The sequence below is a fragment of the Microchirus variegatus genome (assembly GCF_963457635.1).
Source record: "Microchirus variegatus genome assembly, chromosome: 11".
Taxonomy (NCBI): Eukaryota; Metazoa; Chordata; class Actinopteri; order Pleuronectiformes; family Soleidae; genus Microchirus; species Microchirus variegatus.
In genome coordinates this window covers 14,049,720-14,071,815 of record NC_139812.1, presented here as the reverse complement: position 1 = coordinate 14,071,815, position 22,096 = coordinate 14,049,720, and the positions used below count along the sequence as shown (strand labels likewise).

General features: G+C 37.8%; 1 protein-coding gene across 1 annotated transcript in view; it reads right to left on the bottom strand.

Annotated features, from left to right (window-relative positions):
* Positions 1 to 19,205, bottom strand: part of wdr11 (WD repeat domain 11) — a 47,806-nt gene extending 28,601 nt beyond the window's left edge. The window contains exons 1-10 of the mRNA XM_083897710.1: positions 19,084 to 19,205; positions 18,018 to 18,129; positions 16,666 to 16,819; positions 16,261 to 16,434; positions 15,776 to 15,977; positions 12,072 to 12,237; positions 9,469 to 9,571; positions 8,592 to 8,790; positions 7,690 to 7,790; positions 2,998 to 3,174 (exon numbers count right to left, since the gene is read on the bottom strand). Coding sequence (XP_083753836.1) covers positions 2,998 to 3,174; positions 7,690 to 7,790; positions 8,592 to 8,790; positions 9,469 to 9,571; positions 12,072 to 12,237; positions 15,776 to 15,977; positions 16,261 to 16,434; positions 16,666 to 16,819; positions 18,018 to 18,129; positions 19,084 to 19,169 — 1,474 coding nt within the window. The 5' untranslated portion in view covers positions 19,170 to 19,205. The remainder of the gene's footprint in view (positions 1 to 2,997; positions 3,175 to 7,689; positions 7,791 to 8,591; positions 8,791 to 9,468; positions 9,572 to 12,071; positions 12,238 to 15,775; positions 15,978 to 16,260; positions 16,435 to 16,665; positions 16,820 to 18,017; positions 18,130 to 19,083) is intronic.
* Positions 19,206 to 22,096: the final 2,891 nt, after the last annotated feature.

The window sequence follows — 22,096 nt, the reverse complement described above, 5'->3', positions numbered from 1 at the left end:
GAAACATTCAATTGCATCATTTACTGAATTACATTTTAATCTGAACCTGGTCAAGAAACTGATATGTTAAAATAACCAAGCTGATGCAGACAACCACAGCTGATAACAAAACAATCAGTTGAACCCAGCTCCACAAGTAAGTGTGAGTTGGCACATCATAAATTGCGTCTTAAACCGGAGGCTTTGAATAGATTCCTTTGTGGTCTATAAATATAATTAATGTTTCCACTGACAGCCCACTGGATCTGTCACAAAGCTGTTACAATCAGTCCGTTTGTTTGTTGTTTTGTTTATTGCAGTGTATACTTTAGCTGGCTGTCATAAAATCAGATTCAACACTTGTGTTTATTTCCCACATTTTGCAAATTAGATATTTTACACACACACATGTATGTATGTATATATATGTTTTGCTGTAATTTATTCCCCACAGATCAATGGAGCAAGGAATAGCTGTCAAGCAAGCATGAATGAAAGAATTAAGCATGTTACCATCAGAATATTAGAAATGCATGTTGGTTAATCAGTGAAAATGTGCAGGGCACTGAATAAGAAAGCACCGGGTCCTGTGCAGATCTGTAATAGAGCTGTCAGGTCTCATACAGATTACAGATGATCTCATGCAGATATTCAGAGAGGAGGCCCGAGCAGTGTTAGTAGGGCAATGGGGAAGGTTTCTCAGTTTCTGTAACCTCCCTGCTAGAGACAAGGAACGGGAAGTGTGGAAAACAGAAACAGAGACAACTGAGACAAGAATCCCAGCCCTCTCGCTCTAATTGTAATGAAACTGTGGATAGCAATTTCAACCCTCAGTGATTTTACACTTTCAGCATTGAGCTCATGTCTTGCTTTATTTGCACCTAGTAGAAGGTGTTAAAGCTTGGTTTCCCATGGCTGTTCCTCTGTCTGGTATTGCATCACCGAGACTCAATAGACCCCTTTATAACTAAGTTTCTTCCTGGTGCAGACACTTTCAACCTGCATTAAGTAGAATCCTAAGGATTAGGTAAAAACCTGATGTGGTGCGTTTCAGAGGCCAATGAAGTGACTGAGCTGCAACTGTGAGGGATGAGTACATGGATTGCTCTGGATTTACTGGAAATGTGTATGATCTGGGTCTTGATATGCAGGAGAGGTTATGATAGAGAAGACGGCAGATGCCAACAATTGCACCTGTCACCAAAATACCAGTTCCAAATATGGCAGTTTTAAACTGCGTGTTATTGTAATTCCACTGTCTTACTGTGATAAAGGCATTACTCATAACTAACAAGAGTAAGAAATTGACTTTTAAAGAAATACACTACCCTTATGATGCCAGCTTAGTTAAGCACACCTTTTGAAACATACAATTCTTCCCTTTTCAACATAAATGGCACCCTTTATCTTAAGACAGTTCCCCAAACCAAAAACACACAGGAAGGCATAGAGAACATTCAACAAAGGGTACATTTCAATAAAGCTGCTAGAGACTGCTAAACTACTTGACTCTGCAAGACTACTGAAGGGATGTCATGTTCTACTTACTTAGATTCAAAGGGCCACTGGGAACCAGCAGTGCCAAGTGATCCCCACACCATCTGCAGCATTATGCGCTCCTACTACCTACCAGCTCCAGAGACTGTAGTTCAAAACCTTTATTTTATTTAGTTTGGTTACATTTTGGAACCAAAACTATCACAACAAATCTCACTGGTCCTTAACAAAAGAATTAACATAATAAATAGGATAACTTATTATCTTTTCACCCTTTTCATCCTCACAACCACAGCTCTTAGATGTTCCTCAATTTTTGACAGGGCTAATTTGAAACAACTGATGAATAACAGTGGTGGTCATCCCTTAAGGACTTGTGAAGGCTTTTGCAGTTATGAAAGAATACTGTGAAGATAATTTAAGAGATCTCTGTTAATCGAGAAAATGGTTGCAAGATGCGTCTGATGATGGAGTAATTATTCAACTGCTTTTATGTGAGTCTAAAGGAGGCAATGAATCTTCAAGGTATGATTAATTTATGTGGTCCATGTCAGGGGGAGTGAGTGCACCCTATTTTTCAGCCTGACATCTAAACTGGTTTGCTACATTGGGGAGAGAACAGCAGTATGACTGGGCTTTAAATGGAATTCTCACTCTCTCTCTCTCTCTCTCTCTCCTCTCTCTCTCTCTCTCTCTCTCTCTCTCTCACACACACACTCTTTATACAATTCAGACCTTCATAATGTTATGCATCATTACTGTGTGAAGATAAGGGAACAGCTTCTGAGGAAAATTGCTTGGCTGATCTGAATCAAATAAATCCAAACTTTCACTGCCTCTTGCTGTTGCCTAGCAGCTGTCTAGGGGGAGTAATAACAGAGGGTGATATTTCAGATTAAGTCAATGCATTTTGCATCATTTGTTGAGACCACACAGTAAGAATCAATTCCATTTTCAAAGATAATGTAGAAGAGGACAATTTGGAATATATCAACGGGTTTTGCCAAACATATCAGCAGGTTTGTAAACACTTTTTTAACTGCAAACAAAAAGTTTGCATAGACTGGGCTGTGAGGAGCATGATTAGCAGTGTGTTACGTCCAGTGTTTAAGACGTAAAGACAGAATTTGTCTAACTTTTGTATTTGTTGACCTGACAGTGGTAGAGACATAAAAATAAAAAATGAAACCATTTCATTCACGTTTTCTAAGTAAAACAAACACAAAAAGCAACATATTTAAGATAAGTGCAAACATCTCTACCAGATTTAAGTGACAAAACAGAAACTTCATTTAAAACCATCCCTTGTTCCACACATTGAAAAGCTTCAATGTCTGATAAGAATGCTGACACATTATGGGATGCACACAGTTTGTCATATTTCACAATATCAAGTGTCTTGTCAAACAGACCACGGCTTTAATTTCGGAACGGATTCCTACCTAAACCCATAGTTGCAATGCCTCGCTCATTAGTGGGTTTAGTAGTTGTATGTGTGTGTGTGTGTGTGTCGTTACCTACCTACAGCCAGCAGGGGTTGGTAGTGGTTGATGTTTTTGGTAGTAAGTGGTGGGCACATACGAAGGGCAAATGGTGGCAACGGCAGACCAGACAGCAGGCCAGTCAGAAGGAACTTCAACTGGACCTCGTGCTGGTTGGATGATGGAAGAAGAGCCTCTCCAGCTATCATGGTCTGGCCTAGAGGTGAAATCATAACATTTTAGGTGCATATTATACATTCTGTGTATATATACACACTGCCGTTCAAAAGTTTGGGGTCACCTATAGAATTGTTTTGTGTTTTCCAATAAAACTCACACTTTCATTCATCAAAGTCATCAAATCATCAAAAGAGTTGCAAAATGAATGGAAAATATAGTCAAGACATTGAAAAGATTAGAAATAATGATTTCTATTCGAAATAATAATTTTGCCCTTGCTTTCGTCAAAGAACCAGCAAAACTGTTTTCAGCTGCTGTGCTAACGTAATTGCATAAGGGTTTTCAAGGGTTTTCTAATCATCCAATAGCCTTCGAACGCGATTAGCAAACACAATGTACTATTAGAACACTGGAGAGATGGTTGCTGGAAATGGGCCTCTATACACCTATGTACATATTCCATTAAAAACCAGACGTTTGCAGCTAGAATAGTCGTTTACCACATTAACAATGTATAGAGTGTATTTATGAGTCATTTAACGTTATATTCATTATACCACCATACATGAATAATGTTATTAGTTGACCACATCAGTACACAATCCACTAAAGCACCGTATACGTAACCGACCCGCTAACTGTCATTATGTCTAATGCAATACCACACCCACCCACACTTGTTAATTAAAGCCCTGCGACCAAACCCTTTGATTAAAAACACAGCCTCTGATATTGACGTGCTTTGTTTTTACTCGCATTTGTAATTAATTTTAAATTTGTAATAAAATTTCAATTAACTACAGTCGACAATATAATATATGTATTATATTGTCGACTGTAGTTAATTGAAATTTGATTAATTTGATATATGTGTATATATATATATATACACATACTCCATGTGCTCTCACAAAATATACAAAAGACATATCATTAAAATGAAAAAGTATTCCACATTCATTGCACATAGCAATGGAGCCATACTGTGAGTGCGCAAGCTGTCTTTTTTTTCCTCTTCGTTGATGCCGCAGCGGCATCCGACTTTGAAAATAAGAGTTTTTAAATAAAAAAATATGGCTCGATATGAGTGATTTATTTTATGATACACATCTTAAAATTTGTATAATAATGAGTGTTAATGGTACCTTAATGTAGCTGTGACATAAGCTGAGGAATATATCTTATAACTTTCAGCACAGAGCTAAGTGTGCAGTTATTTATTTCAATTTTAGATGTTTGTTGCAGGGCTCATTAATTAATGAAACTTTCAGCACAGCAACTTAGTGATTTTTACTGCAGCCTGAAGCAAGCAGAAAACAACCAGTTGTTTGTTTCATTAAGCTGCAGCCTCTTATCAGGTTTCCCAGCTTTAATTATACTCCTCAATGATGTAGTGTGATGAGACAACTATGCCAGAGACCAGGTTTTACACAAGAGTATCTACAGTTTTCATTCAGTTAAATGTACTTTCATAATTTGATTACATTTCTAATAAGGCAGTCACAACAGCAGCATGAACCTAAAAATACCCCCATAGGTCCTGAAATGTTTGAAATAAGTGACACCACACTATTGTTTAGTGAAGCTAGGGTTTGGTATCGATGCTTTTCATAATTAGACTGTTTGACATTTACCCATTTGTGGTTGTCAACACTTTTTTGCTTTTGCATATTTGCTGCAGAAGTGTGGAACGTTCTTCTCCGAGGGTGCAAAATCCTTGACATTATTAGTAGCAGTAATTTTGTTGTAATTTCACGCCTCGTAATAGCATAACATTCATATGTATTGTCTTTTTAAATGAGCTTCATTACAGCTTGAAAAAATAACGGAATAAGATGAGGACATAATTACAAAAATAGCCATCATGCAGTATTACTACAAAACAAACCACAGATACAATAGACCATGTGGAGCAAATGGAAATATGAAATTAAGTGGAAAGGAGGTGGCAACAATCAGTCTGTCTTAGCCAAGCGGATGCTCTCTTTATGTCATCCAGTCAGCAAACAGGTCATAACAACAAGGTTTGTTTGTTTTTTTCCATTTAAACATTCTGTAGGTCAGTGACATGGAACTGAAGTTGCCAACTGTCAGACAGACATATTGCTGCAGGCTGTATGTAAAACAGCTAAACCCCACTCGAGTGCCAGGATAAGTACTAGTGCTCCACCTCTCCAAGGCATTCCAATCACTGGGAGCTTTACTCGACCTGAAAACGACTGGAGAACATACATTTCTAGAAAGCCATTAGTATTACACACCCACATTGATCTTTCGATTCGCAGGAGGGAGGGAGAAAATGTGAGCGAAATAGAGAGTGAGAGTGAGTGAGAGAGAGAGAGAAAGCAAAGGGATTATGGAATTAGATTTGTGTCAATATTTTCAAACAACACTTTCCACGACGCAAATAACACTTATTAAGAAGCAAATAACACTTATTAAGAAGCAAATAAAATAGCAATTTAATAATTCAAAAATATTGTTTTGTATTGTTTGAAAATACACTTGCTCTTTGTGCTCTCTAATTTGTTCTGCGCCTGATTCGTCAATGAAAAAGTGTAAAAAAAAAAAAAGCGACTCAAAGTCTGTGACGACTTCCGGTCCATTGAGCTGTTGCTCCAAAACTTAGTAGCCAATCAGCAGGCAGCTTCCTAAGGCCCACCCGCAAACAAAAAAACAGCTCAAAGAACAAGTGAGGGAGCGCAAAGAACAAGTGTATTTTCAAATATTAAAATATAATATTTTTGAATGATTAAATGGATATTTTATTTGCTTCTTAAAAAGTGTTGTTTACTTCGTGAAAAGTGTTGTTTAAAAAAATTGACAGTGTTGTGGAAATTCTCTGCTGCTGGTGAAGAATGAAATAGAGACTTCTGCCAGCTGGCAAGGTTTAATTTTCTTTGCAAAGAAAAGGTTAATCTACACACTAGTGGTTGTAGCTGGAGAAAGACCCGGAGCATAGCGAGCCCTAACATTTTATACCTGGGAAACATCCCTTTCAGATCTCTTTGTCGGGGAAGGGGTCTGCCCCTCCAGGCTGTGCTTTCACACCTCTTTGTCTACTGCAGGTATTGGAGTCGATCGACTCCCCTGCAGGATGTTGTATTTAGATGCAAGTTGAATCCAGACATCCTAATTTGAACACACAAAAGGACCTGGTATCTTGTGTTAGGAAAGGGTGTTGGGCAGCTGTAGCTCTGAGACAAAGAAATTTTATTTACCATTACAACACAAATCTAATTCCATAAGGGATGAGATGGTAAAGAGATACAAGTGAAAACCAGAATGACCAACCACCCATAGGACTCATTTTAGTTTGGGGAATAATGCAGGACTGTGTCGTGCATAAGATACCAGCAGTCATAGATTCAAACATAAGCCCAAGCCCCACACTAACAAACAACACAGAGATACAATTAAATATATAATAAGGCTAGGTGAATACAAACACTACAAATGTATACATTGTGTATCATACACTCACTCACTCACTCACAGATTACAAGTGTCAGCTTTAGCTTGATGAGCTTGTCATCAGTAAAGAAATAACAATAAGGGAGATAGAGTTCTTCACACTTTAGTTTAGTGTTTCATGCAACAGAGATAAGAATGAATCCAAACAAGATCATCATTCTTAAGACTGTGTAATGAAAAGAAAAACGAATACCTGAAGTAGTACATGGTCAGAGACTTTTTATCCTAAGACGGATAGATGTCCATCAACCTTCAGCTTATTTTCACTCACTTACCTTATCCTCAGTTACCTTGTTAAATAATCGTGATCTCCCAAAACCATATGGAGGACACATTCAGGTGCGACTGTGTACATTCATATGTACTTAGCTATGTCCACATTTGATCTTAGACCATAGACTGTATATAAAACTGGACATTGTCTTCAAGCTGCGAAGCCCAAAATTCGCAAGTTGACCATTGTAATATCAGCTTTCGAAAGCAGAAATTGACAGACCTGCAACCAGGCTCCTATTGGACCAGCTGTCAATCTCACTAGTGTCCACTCCTATGTGCAATGCTTTAATATCCATGTTCTTCATTTGGCTGAATACAAACACACAATGATAGTGTAGATCTGCATTCAGCATGGTGCTTCAATCAGCAATGACATCATCAATGAGTTCCAATGTGCTAGTTAAAATGGCAACCATGGAGCCATTACAGTCCCACTGCCAAGCCTTTTTAAGTCACAAATATACTTTTAATTCAGGGTGAGTTTTGTTTCATCCTTCTATAAAACTTTGGTCTAGACCTCAGTCAGTGTCTTGTGTTTTTTTGAGCTACAGGCTGATGTTTCTGATGTTTATCAGAAGTTTGCATCTTGTGTTAAATCCTCCAACACTGCCACCATGAAGTTTTCTCTTGATCTCTGAACAAGTCTGGCTACATCCTGAATAAGCAATCCTGTTCTTCAGTCATAAAATGGGGTATTTCTTCACTTTTCTTTAAGAAACACACGATGTGAGTGAGACATGTATATTTTGTGATATTATCATTTACTTGTTGATGGTGTTGAGTGAGATGCGTATAGTCGTACCGATCATGCTGTTCAGGGAGAGATCCTGAATACTTTTTTGGTTTGGACCCAGTCGAGCTCCACAGAATGACACAGGAGAGTAGAGTGGTGATAGACCCGCACTGACAGAGAGAGGGAGAGGGAATATTAATAAAAAAAATGCTTTTTTGTTGTTGTTTTTTAATCAAATGAAATGGCAAAACATGCATTATTGATAGCAAGCGTTATGGGGAGTGATATATTGGTATTGCTTATGCAAATGATGAATGTGATGTGCTTTTTCAATCAATTTTACTGACCCAAAAGGGAAACAGCGGCAATTGCAGAAAATAAGTTGAGAACTGATTTTCTGTATTGAATAGATATAATTTATTTAAAAAAAGAAAAGAGAGGATTCCAAAAAGAAATATTGTCTTGGCCACTGACACAGCCTGGCATGCTGGCAGTTTGACTTAAAATCAAACGGGTACAATAACTTGGGTAGGAACACTGTGCACCAGAGTGCAAGGAAGCTTTCGAATATCAGTGTAATGTAGGGTGAAAAACAACTGCTGTCATCTGAGCAGTTCAGACAGAGAAACCCCACCTGTCTGAAACGTCAAACAAATAAATTCTAGTAAGACCTGTTTCCCCAAATCAAACTTATTTGCTCCTAGGCAGAAAGTGCTCACTTAGCCTTACACAAAATTGTCTCCTCCAGAGCTACAAAGGAGTGTCCGGTCAAAGCAAAGCAGGGTTCGTAAACCTAATGAACTCTCTGAACCCCGACCTGGACTTGTCCATAACAGGACCAAATTAAGATCAGAGGATTATGTAGTTTAAAGTCACCTTACAAAGTAGACAAGTGGTTCACCATTAGTGAACTCCTACATAATTGCATTGTAGCTTGACAGAAACAGTTGCATATGTGTGTTTGTGTGTACCTAGGATTGGCAGCAGCTTTGACAGTGTGGGCTTTGAGCTCCCACATCATGACTCTGCCATCGCTGACCATCAGCCCAGCGCTGTTTTCATTAACAGGGCAGATAACCATTCGGTATGGCCGGACTGTCTTGGTGACTCGGATTGCATCGCACTGAGAGCGAAGGTCATACATGAGCTCCTGTACACTCTGTTCTGGGTCTGAGGGAAAAAAGGGGAGATGGAGAAATAACCTGAGGAACTGAGATAAAAGTTATAGAGAGGTTGGTTGGCCGACATTGAGGGAGGGTGGGAAAACAGAACAGTGAGAGATAAAAATGGGTGAGATGAAATCGGAGCAAATAGGTCAAGACGTGAGACAAAAAGGAGAAAAAGAGAATATATGGAAGAGAACATTGGGTAGATGTTAACATTAAAAGGGAAGAGGATAAGAAAGAGAAAGGGCAGATGATAAGACTTGGAGAAAGTGCAACTGTGAGACCAGTGTAGACAATTTGTGAGTACAAGCTACAGGAGGAGAGTCAAGAGATACAAGAAAGGATTTAAAGAGATAAGAGAAGAAGATAGGCCATACAAGAACGAATGAGAGTACTACAGACTCACAAAAGGATAATGCATAAAAAGAAGACAAGCAAGATGATAAAAAGATTATGTGAGATAGAGAAAGAGATTTGGTGAGACAATGGACTCCCATTGGACTATAACACTATACATAAGATAAAGGAGACTATAAAAGAGCAATTGGCCAGTGGAGCGTGGAAAATACAAGCTCTGACAATCCTATAATTTGACTGAATAAATGTTGACAGCGGTAACAGTGGTTTGTGAATGAGTACAGTACATTCTGGTATGTGCTGTGTGTGTGTGTGTGTTTCATACCTGCTGCTTCCTCTGTAGTGGTAGTCGAGCGACAAACTCTGAGGGTAATACAACCGTTCTCATGGAGACAGTAGAGAGCATCCCGCTGAGCGCAAGGAATAACCTTAACGCAAGGAGAGTCAGGGAAACAAGTGATGACACGTCTTTGTAGTCAAGTTTGCCAGCTGTGTTTTTGACAGGCCCTATCAGTGACAGTGCCCTAAAGTAACAGAAAGCACAGCGCAAGTGTCCTTGCTAATTTAAGAGCAGTGTTCGATGGTTTTCAGGCACACGCAGACTACATAACCTTGAGGTGCAAAACTTGCGACTCAATGTACAGTAGTTACTCTCTTTTGGAAAGTGTGTAGTGCAGATGTGCATCTGTCTATATAGTTCCCCTATCTTTCCTTGGCTACTGGAGCTTCTAGACTGCAGCTTGGATTTTTGTTAAACCTGTGTCATCAGTCATGCAAATTGCCTGTGCGACAAGCACTTCATAACACTTACGGAAGACAGGGAATGGGCGAACAGACCCTGGGAGGCAATACTCCTGTTCTCCTGCTAACCTTCTCCTCACTCACAAAGTCTTGTTCTCACATTTCTACTAGGGATGCACCGATTAATCGGCCAGTGATCGGAACCGGCCGATTTTCACGTGTTCGGCCGAAATCGTTGACCAGCCGATTAGACAGAATATTCCGATTTTAATAAGCCGATCAAAATGCACCCGTATCGCGCAGCATCAGCAACACACGTGCACGCGGCTACACGCACATGTAGTAGTAGTAGTGTAGGGCTGGGCGGTATACCGGTTCACACTGAATACGTTTTTTTTCCGTTATGATATGAATTTTTAATATATGGCCATACCGGTGTATTTGATTACACAACATCCGCGCGGCCGCGCCGCCGTCTGCTTTGCGAGTGAGCGCGCGCTCTGCATGTTAACGTTTCATTCATGTTTATATATTTGTTTCAATCAATGAACGAAGCCTGTCATATTTAAGACAAGAGTCAGGACCTTAAATCACATGCACCAAACTTTTGATCAGCATTTGTTTGTTTGTCATTTAAACCTGTGTGCGCAGAGAGCGCGAGGCATTGTTGGCACGGGGTGGGAGAGAGAGAGAGAGAGAGTGAGAGAGAGAGTGAGGTCATTTACTTATTTGTGTGTAGGTACTATGTTGTGAAATATGTTTAAACTTAAATAAACTACACATACAGGTAGTGATTAGTTTTTGTATTTTTAGTTGGATATTGGATGTGAACAACATGGTTCCAGAACACTGCACTTTTAAGATGTGTGTGAATATTCCACAGCATTATTTAGTTCTATTTTATAGTGGTAATCTGTTCAAAAAGTCACACTTTAAGTTATTATGTTCCATGGTAGCATGTTCAAATGTATCATGACAATTGTTTTTGTATTTTTATATATACTTCAATATTATAGTGATTAGTTTTTGTATTTTTAGTTGGATATTGGATGTTAACTGATTGAATTTCTATGTTAAAATGTTCTATTATAGAGAAAAGATGCAAAAATATATATCTTTAATCCTGAAAAGTGGTTTAAAAATTTTTAATCGGAATCGGCTAAAATGGGTATCGGCAGGTCAAACTTCTTGAAAAATCAGTAATCGGAATCGGCCCCAAAAATGGCAATCGGTGCATCCCTAATTTCTACAATGTAATAATGGATACATGTGTATATACAGGATCACTGACAACCCAAGCAAAGTATTATTTATGGAAATACAATAGAAAATAGCACAAATCGACATTTCATACAGAAAGGAAAATGCCAATTTTTGATATACTGAGGAACAGCATACTAGCATAAAGACACAAACTTAAACATGTTATATTTAGGGGAGAATACCATGGCTCAAATACAGTCGATCAACCACAGTGAAAACTATCTTAGTACAAACAAGCCAGCAACATAGACCTTCACAGAGCGTTAAGAATGAAAGCAAAGTGAACAAAGTGTCCTTTACCTACACTTTATGTGTGTCTGGCTCAGGAACTTTGACAAATTATGTATGTAATGCCTGCACACCATTTATCAATTTCTGATTAGAAATACAGACTTCAAAAGAGGGGGAGTGACACCTAAAGGCCACCAGTGCTGCTGAATAACACTATAAAGAGGAGCAGAGGTAAAGCAATATGTAGATTTTTTGCCATAACCACAGATTTCTTGGCCTTGCTGTGCACTTATCAGACCTTGATGAGGTGATCAACAGGAATGAGAACTTTGTGATCTATGGTAGATGGAGATTAAAAATAAATCCGGCGTTGCAATGAATTCAGAAAATTTGCACAGACCTCAATTGAGAGGAAGGCATGACAGTGATATAGAAAGCATGACAGTGAGACAGCACAGCCGTCTTTTCATTATTCTCATCTCACCGACTGTAGATCAACTAACTTTTGCATTCATCCTTCACATTCCAAGCCATAAGAAAATGGTGTCGTGCTGACAGAAGTCTGACTTCGGTAAAAGTGGTAAATCAAGCACTTGGTTCCCCCTCTTTCAATTCGAAGGAACACGTTGTTTTAAGGTTTGCTGTGGTTGTTACAATGCAGAGTTAGTTAATGTACACATTACTTTGTCTTACCTGAATGAAAGGGACCCCAGAGCGCTCAATGGCCACCACACCCACTGTCTGGCTGAGCTCCAGGTCCAGGATGAGGATCTCTCTGGGATAGAGCAGCAGCATGTGGTTCCTCTTAGAGGGCAGGTACGACAGCTGCAGACAGTCATTCAGTGTCACCGCTTCTGCACTACAGTTCACCAAAGAAAAACAGAGATGGGAAGTGTACACAAAAAGAAAAGGAAATTGATGTCAGTGTTAGTGAAAAATAATTGGATTGTGAAACAGAGAGGGTAAACCAAACTTTAAACACATTAATTCATCTCAGGTTTTGAAATTAAGTACCGTTGCTAGGGCATCAGTTGCATCTCTAAAAGTAATCAGTAGGCAGTTTAACTTGTATGTGAAAGGTAAATGACAGAGATTTAGCATTGTAAATAAGTCTGTTAAAGCTTTGGTTAAGTACAAAAATATATCCCGAATTCCTAACATTAGTGGTTCTTTGACTTTTGTTATAAATCAATTTAGTCCAAAAGAAGCATAAATTAAGTTAAGGGGATATTTTGCTTATTCTATGATCTTATTTTATGGACACATCATCTAAAAAACAATACAAGACAACATGAAAATAAAATTTGCAAAAAATATTCATATCGGTATAAAGATGGATTAGAAGTGTAATTTTAAAAAAGTGTCTCTAAAAGATTATCAAAATCTTTACTTGTGCCTTTCCATACATAAGACTGAATACATTTAAGTATTATTGTTGTGATCTCTGTGTGTCATAAGCAAATGATAAGGGGTTGATAAGGGGAGAAGTGAGTTTGGGCTAACAGTGGGAAGCTGATTAATTAAGGAGGCCAGTAGCAGGCAGTAGATTGAAAAGAAAATCAGAGACCAAAAAACAGTTTAGCCAAGCCTGTTAGCTGCTTCACTGATGTATATTGAATTAAATAAATACTATTATCCATGGCAGCTGTGTGATTTGATCTCTGTATGACATCAAAGCAGTCTCAAAACATAGCAGCAGTCAAAAAGTGACTGATTCTCTTAGAATCCATGAGCAAGGTTCATTGCCATAGCTCATTCCTACACATTCATTCCACTAGGTCACAGTGAGATCAAATACAGTAAAGGAGAAAACTAACTTTAAATCACTATGGAGATCATTATCATCTAAGGGGGGTAGCAGAAAAATGGACTCAGTAGGGAAACCTTTAGGAATTGCTGAGCTAAATCACACAGTCACCAGCTCACTGAAGTCAGGCAAGGGAGAGAGAAAGAGAGAGAGGCTGTGATGACTGAGCCAGCAAAGCCTAAGTGTTAGTGGCAATATGGAACTGTCAAAGAAAAAAAGAAAGCAAAGGATCTTCAGAGAGAAAAAGGACAAAAAAAAATATTTAAACAACCCCACACCCTTCCAAAACATGCAGCTGTCTAATTTCGATTTTTTCAAAACATCACAGACTCCCATCTTTCACTCTGCTGAAGGATAGATCATACACAGCTATATGCCAATGCATACATGTGCAAACAGTTGGACAGCACCGAAAACAACATCAGTGGACTGATGTGTCAATGAATCACCCAGCCTCTCTTGTTCAATCATGTTAAGTAAACAAACACTAATACTTTTCACTAATGTAGTTGTGTCTTCATATGGTCGACCAGAATAATAATTAGTCGACAATATTCCATTTGTCATTCAGTCAAAAAACAAACAAAAAGAAGCTGTTTGGTCAAAATTAGGAGACGGGACAGACACAGGAAGTGTGGTCACACTGCGTACTAGTTACTTTAGTGTTTACGACTGATGTGCTGCCAACTACAAAGTTTATCAAATAGTATATTGAGTAAAGTCTGCAGTTTGGGGACATTTTGAGAGAGTGAAGGAAGAAGGTGGCGTGCAAGTTCTGCAAGCGGACAATTGGAATAACATTTCTGCAAGTTCTAAGTTGTTTGATGACTGATGATAATGTTATTCAGTTGAAGTTTAACACATTCCTAAAATGTTGCATACATACAGTGTTTCCCCGACACTTTCAGAATCAGAATAAGTAACTTCTTGAATTTCTTCTTCTATGTTAACGAGCAGCAGGCTTCGTGCCGCACTGTAAAATTCATCATTAAGAAACTATTCATAATTTATTGTGTGTGGTGGTGTTACAGGTTGATTAAGTACTGTGTTGAAAATCAAGTAAATATTCAGTCTACTAGCTGGTCGATCTGACATCTGCTGCGGTATGCGTCATGGGTGTGCGCTACTCTGCTCGCTCGTAAAATGAATAATTCAAAAGCTCATTATTATAAATTGTGCTCTTGTTAAAAGTTAGTATGATGTTCTAATGTATTTAAATTCAACTAAATGTTCAGATCCTCTTTGCTAATTGTTCCAATCCATTCACATTCATTACTGTGCTGCTGATATATGCTGCTCACGCTCTGCATGGTGCATCCATTTAATGTTGGCTATTAATTAATTAAGGGTTGATTTTAAGGTTTTGTTAAAAATTTTACTGATAAGATCCATTCTCAGACCTGGAACAAACTTTTGTGTTTCCAAAATATATATGTATATATATATATATATATATATATATATATTATATTAAAATGACGACTAATGTTCGACCAAGAATGTCCTTAGGTCGTGGGCAGCTCTACTTAAAACGACATTCTCATTTCATCAACAACATTATCACTTATGTAAATTATTAAATTATTATCCAAGTTTAAAGGTAGGTAGGGCATGCCATTTATCTCATGTGTCATTACACTATGTTGGTCCAATCAAGTGGACATAATCAAGTGATAATTCCAAAGCTTTCGAACATTATTATTTAAACAACTATAAATCATTCCTAACAAAGCACCCGCTCAAGAAGTATTAACAGCCCCCAATGTCTTTCTGTCATCTTGAACAAGGGACTAAATATGTACTGGCTAACAACCAGATTAATAGCTGCCCAATCAGACACTAATGTATATGATATAATATATCATATACATTAGTGCCTGATTGGGCAGCTATTAATTAGTGCATTCAATGAGTTTCTGACAACAGTCTGGGAGGGCACAACGATCAACCTGAGCCAGACAGAGCAGGAGAAGAGCGATACACGATAAACACTTAAAAACCAAACTTGATATCTAAAGCATAGAAAAAGCAAGGTAAGGTTAAAAGGTTTCACATACTATTACTAGAAGCCACAGACTGGATGCACATGATAAGAGAAATAAATAAAGTTAAGATTATTGGAGTGTGTGTTATTAGAGATAGTTGGGTGGGTGGACAGAGAGGCCGGAGTCTTGCTGCTATAAATAAACCTGTTTGACAGTCACAACTCACACACAGAATGTGAGCCGGTCATTTTATCCAACAATAGAAACATAGTTTCTGGGCTATCTCATAGAGATAGAGATAATTAAACACCCACCCCTAATGGTTAGTCTAACATGTACTATATTTAAGAATTTAGGAAATAGAAACAGGAAATCATATATTATTTGATGTAAACATTGTACATGAATATAATGTGATGTGACATTCTATCGTCGCCATTAGTCAGATTTACTCATTTTAGTGTCAGTGACAAAAACATCTGGTCCAACAGAGATATTTGCAACATGTCTTATGGGTATGCATGAATAAAGAGCATCTCAGTTTGCCCTGGTAAAAATATTATGAATGCAGCAAGTGAAATAGAGTATAACTTAGTTGCTCTTACGTGGGCTTTTCATTGGTGATGAGCACTTTGACCTTGTTGAGGGCCTTCTTGGCACCAGTGGGAGCTGGGGCAGTGGCAGGAGCAGGTTTGGTGTGAGCGGGGCTCGCATGGGGGCTGGCAATGTAGACCTTTTTGCCAGTGCTTCCCGGGGGTTTGGAGAAAGAAAAGTCTGTGATGAAGACTATTCCTTCACTGGTCAGCACTGCAGAAGATAAAATATCATAAAGACTTTTCAAAGATCTTAGGTAGCCACTCAGTATTCTACAAACAACTTTGCATCTGTCACTTGAAAAAATATTTAAATGTTTTTTCTTAAATATAGAAAACAACATTATTAACAAAAGGTTCAGTGGTTGGAATAATGGAATGTCATACATATTTGTATACACAGGATGTGAGTTTGATGAATTCTAGGCTTTAGGCTTAAATAGATTCAGCCAAATTCATATCCATCCATGTTTTTGGACAGTATGTCTTTCACCTACATGCCATGTTGGATGGGTCAAATGGGTCAAAAGAAAAGGAGAGGATGTTTTCAGCATAGCTCTTCTTCCACAGCTTTGTTCCAGTGTCTCCATTCCACAGGACAATGTAGTTGGGAGGGTGAACGGCCAACAGCAGATCACGAGACGCATCCTGATTCCACAACCACTCCAAATCTGACAGGGGGAAAACAGAGAAGAGAAAGAGGTAATGAAGAGGATAGAAAATGATTGTGCAATGCAGCAGAAGGAAGGACAGCGAGTGACAGTAAGAGCATCCTAATGAAAATAAATGGCTAACAGCAGAGCAACAACTCGAAGATCTTGGCAGCAGTGGCAAGTCCCATTTGCCCCATTCTTGTGCAGAGCTGGGTATGAAAAAAATAAATAAATTCAAGCCTGGTTTACCTTGGATAGGTTTGGAGTGCTCCTGGATCTCACAATGGGCAGTGCCACTGACCACATCCCACACTATGATCTTCCCTGAGGCATCTCCAGAGGCAAGCCGCAGACAGTACGGTGAGCTCAAGTTGTGATAGTAGTTTTCTCTAGACCATTTCACCTACCAAACACAAAACAAATTATAACTATGTGGCATAATGTAGCTTTTTTTTGCAGAAGGTGATGCATTTTGCAGTAGTCTTCTTGCTAACTCTCCAAGTGGCAACAGATAATTTCCATGTCTAAAGTGCACTACAACTCTGCAAACAAGCTTTGGTTTATATAATGAATTATCCTTGCGAAACTGTTCCTGAACAGACGTGTCCTTTACTGTCGTTACTTCTTTTTTTTAAGTGAGCTTTATTGTGTCAGGCTGGGGGGGGTGGGTGAGGAATAGCCTGATGCTGTGGCAGTGGTGCTTTACAAGATTAAAGTGTGCTTTGGAGTGAGGAATGGGAGCCTTGGATTGAACACAGGCACTGATAATCACTGTGGAATGGATTGCCCATTATTTACCCTTCTACAAAAACACACGCATATGTGGGCATACACACTCACACAAAAAAAAACATTCAAACAAAAGGATTCTCTATCAGGACAACAAGCATTATACATGATACTAGAGTTAAAGCAGAGCTAAATCTACATAAATAACTTATCTCAAGGTGACACAACATTAATTTGTGGAATAATTCTCCATCAACAACCGTGTTTGAATTTCATCTGGAAATTTCAAAAGCATCAATAATAATGTATATAGGCAAAAAGGCTTAAGAATACAAACAAAAGCCTACATAACAAAACACTAAAACATACTGATTTGAGTGGAAATATCACTACGATATCAAATTAATTATCAATTATTTTATACACAGTATTTATACGGTGTGTGTTCTGTGGGTTGTTTTCTGTGACCTTTATAGGTTTTTTTCATCTAACTTTTTAACTTATTGACATTTTTAAATTATATTTTGCAGCCAAAAAAGCAGAGTTGCTACCAGTCAAAACTTTTATAATTAATCCATTCTTTTGTACACCATGTGTGCCACATTTTTATTAGTTCCTTTTTAAATTGGATGATTTTTTTGTGTGTTTTTATATTGTTTTATAAATTATAAATATTTGAGTTAATTAAATTGCTATAGGCTGTGGGAAATTGGAATGGGGATTTATTTTCTTTATTGGTGGACTAAAGAATTGTTCACTAAATAAAGAAAGTAAGATAAGCAACAAATATTTTTAAAAATGAAATTTCCGTTAGTTGCAACCTACAACAGAGCTAAACAATCACGCTACTATAGTTAGTTTCGAAAACTCACCTTGACCACGTTGGCTTTGTGCCTTTCCAGAACCTGGATGGTCTGAGCTGTTTTCGGATCAATGATGAGAATACTTGAGTGACATCCCTGAGCTATCAGTCCCTGCCAACCCCTAAAACAGTGAATGGGGGTCACAGGGAAGGAAGAGGAGTACCACAGTCAACAATCTGAATAAGGTACGTGGAGGAGCCAAGCAGAAGATCTCACCACATGATGAGCCAAATAAAACACATAAAGATCAGTTTATAGATATAATGGGACAACATCAAATAAAGCAATCATTCAATTCATTTCAACTCAATTCAATTCAATTCAATTCAATGTTATTTATACAGCGCCAAATCATAACATACATTATCTCAAGGCACTGTACATAGATAACATCATGGAGAGCAGAAAAACTCAACAATTCACACAATGAGCACTAGGCATCAGTGGAGAGAAAAAACTCCCTTTTACAATAATTGTACTAGTTTATTTACAACCCCCTATTTATATTGTATTAAATAAAAGTTGTGCCTTCAGTACATCCCAACTTCACATTAATTACAATTCAAATCCACATAAAAAAAAATTAAATCCCACTGGAAGATAGAGGGTTATTTTCCTCTTTAAAAAGTATTCAAGCAGGTGGTCAAACTAGTTAATATTTATGTGTTTACCATCATAAAAATGCCAGAATCATGTGTGGGATAAAGCTGTGTGTGCAACCATCGTTAGTCGATTTTAAACTCTCTTTAACATCTTGATGATGAAGCCACAATCTCTGCCGGATTGCCGCTGAAAGATTAGCCTTGTGAAATGCATCAGGCCCAGAAATGTCACATTACATTACATCACATCACATGACACAAGATATCCTGCAGGTCTCTGAATTGTTCGGGAAAAATTTCACAGTACCTGCTCAAATTAACACCGTCATCGTTTTAGGAAACAACAAACGGAAAGCACAAACTGAAACGCAAACAATGCGAAAGAATTCATTTACATTATCTATCTCTATTATCTAGTCTGGCATCTGAATTATCTTGCTATATTTTGCTAGCGGCAACAGTGCACTACTCACCAATCCACCGCGGTTTTATTCTGCAAATTGAGAGTGCCAGTCAACGTTCGAGCCGCGAGTTTGATGTTGACGGTGTACGGAATCATTGTTGCTTGTAAGTATGTATGCTACATTCACGTTTGTTGATAAAAAGGCTGCTAAAATTAACTAGCTTCTCGGCTCTGTTGTGAACTCTAACAGGAAGTGAAATTGTGTCTCTTCATAGACTCCCGTATGGGAACAAATCCCAGCGTAACACGGTTCCATACGTGACACTTCCGTTTCTTGATCGATTTCCACTTGAAAGAATGAACCCCAATCACAAATTAAAACGTGAAAATCACAAAGTCGATCACAAAGTCATTTGTAATTGCATGTGCATGTGAGTATTTGAATCTGCTTGTTTTGTGAACTTATTCAAAGAGTGGCAATAAAAAAACTACAAATGCTCTATTATCTTCATAATATCCACAGAAATGGAAAATATGTATACCATAAATTAAATTAAACAACAATGACTAAAATCATGTGCCACAACTTGTTTGTTATATAATATCAGCCCTTTCTTCCATTATGACATTATATTAGATCTTATGAAATCCTAAGTAATATCCAGTGATAACACGTTTCCCAGAAGTGTAGTTTTAAGTTACCTTATTTGCCCCTTAGTTGCTGATAATCAAATACACCTTGTGATAAAGAGGAGTTGGAGATGCAGAGACACAGTCGTTGTCATCTTACTAAGTGCAGTTGATGGCTGATGGCCACTGCAGTTGTGCTACTTAAATATAAGGTCAGTTACCTAATATATCTGTTGGCAGTTCAGACTCTCACATCGTGTTATTTGGCAGTGCTTTCCTCTCTGCAGTCCCCCACACAAACTGGCATAGTGGGTGGTAGTGCACCACACCAGTAATGAACTGAGTACTGGACTTCTGTAAATATATTCTGATTTAGGTTTTGTTTAGCATTAGGCCCAACCACACTTAATTTTCCCTCAGTAAACCCTATATTTGTTCATACTTTCTTTGGCTCCCACATATCTGCCATACTTCTTTCTGCATATAAAACATTTTTTTCTCAATAAATGACTTGTGTTATTCACATAAAAAGATTTAGACACATGCTTAAGAAAATCTCTTTTGTGAATTATTCTGCTGTAACAGCAGATTGTGACATTCTAGCAGAAGTTGGCTAGATATTTGAGATATAAAGAAGGGAGAAAAAGAAAAAGGAAGAAAAATAAATCATAAAAGTAATTGCTTTTTCATGTACTCAAAGAAAATGTGATGGTCAGGGTGAAAGAAACACTCAAGAAGCTTACATGACTGACAAGGGTTACACTTCAGAATCAAATTTTTTTTTATAAACAGAGAAAATTGCAAGGACAAACTCATAGGGAAGAGAATGGATGACCTACACTAGAGCATGATTACAGCTGTTCCTATGTGTCTCTATGGTTTTTGTATATAATGTAATTTGTATGGCAGATTGTACTTGTAGAACAACACAATCACCAGTGGATTTAATGACAGGAAACTAAGCAACAATTTTCTGGCATAAAACTGAATATGTGCGTGTGGGGGATTTGTTAAAGTCTTCAATACAAAGTTATTTTGTGGAGTGTGAAGGTTTTACACTTTTATTTGCATGACAATTTAATTGTTAATTAATTAGTTTTTTACTAAAATTCTAAAAACTTATTTTTTTTCAGAATATCCACAATCCACATTCTGTCAACGAAACATTTACCAAAAATTAAAAAGCGTGAGATTATTGAAAATAATATTAATACATAATAAAACAATGAAGCATTAGAGACAATTACACAGGAAGAGGAAAATGTTTTTAACTCTAAATTCATCCAAATCCAGCACAGATAATCATGTTTTTCCCACATTGATAAGAAAACCAAATATAATACTTTATCTAAGGCTAGGTACTAAAACATTTTGCAGTCTACATTTTGATTGTATCATACACACTTCTCTATGTGTCATAGCCACCACGGGGAGATTGAATGATAAATATTTCAATGACTGACAATGGAGATACTGTTGCATAACCAACGTCTAATATACAAATACAGAGTTAGGGAAAAGTACATGGCAGGAAAACCAAATACACAAGTTTCACTGCCTTTAATGTCATGAATGAATATTAGATTTTGTTAACAATCCCCTGCTGCACACCGATTTGCATGTTAATTGTCTGCTGGTCGGTTCAAGATTGCATCTCACTTTGTATCCTGAGCGTTTGACACTCCGTCATAATCATTCTGTGGTCATGGCTATCTGCGCATTCAATGTACACATCCAGAGTCTGTCACATTTATTACAATTATTGCAGGTCTGCTGTCTTTGGGCACACCACTAAGCTGACATAAAATTCCAACTACTATTCGTCACCAGCTCCTGGTGCTCGAATTTTAAATTGCATCCACACATAGTTTCTTTAACAAGATTTACAAGCTTGTGAATTTTGCTTTGACAAGTTATAAGTGAAACATATTGTCGATAAATATGATAATCAGAGTGTAAGATTAAATCTTTCCCATGCATACTGAAATTCTTACCACAACTTTCTGTAAGGGGATATAGCGTGTCATTTATAAGTCTCTTTCTGCAGTGACTCTAAGAAGCGACTTTCAACTTTGATGCACATGAGCCTCTTAACTCATATGCAACTGCAGCCGTGACTAGAATTTTGACGACAGTTACTTTGCATAGTATACCGTACTGAGGAAAGTGGCAGATGTGTGAATGGCAAAACATATTTGGCACAATTAGATAATTAATTCCCTCTAGGTCGGAGAATGTCAAATATCATGTTGTTTGTAAATTTGGGTAAAAAAAATGTCTATGTGGCCAGAACGAGCCACTTCAGCCCTGCAGGACTGCTTCAAGTGCACAGAATGGAGTGTGTTGAGAGAAGCAGCTACTGTACCACATGCCTGGAACAATATACAGAGTATTTGACAGGGTACATGAAGAACATGCAGAAAACTGTATTCATAAGCACCAACCAGATGTCA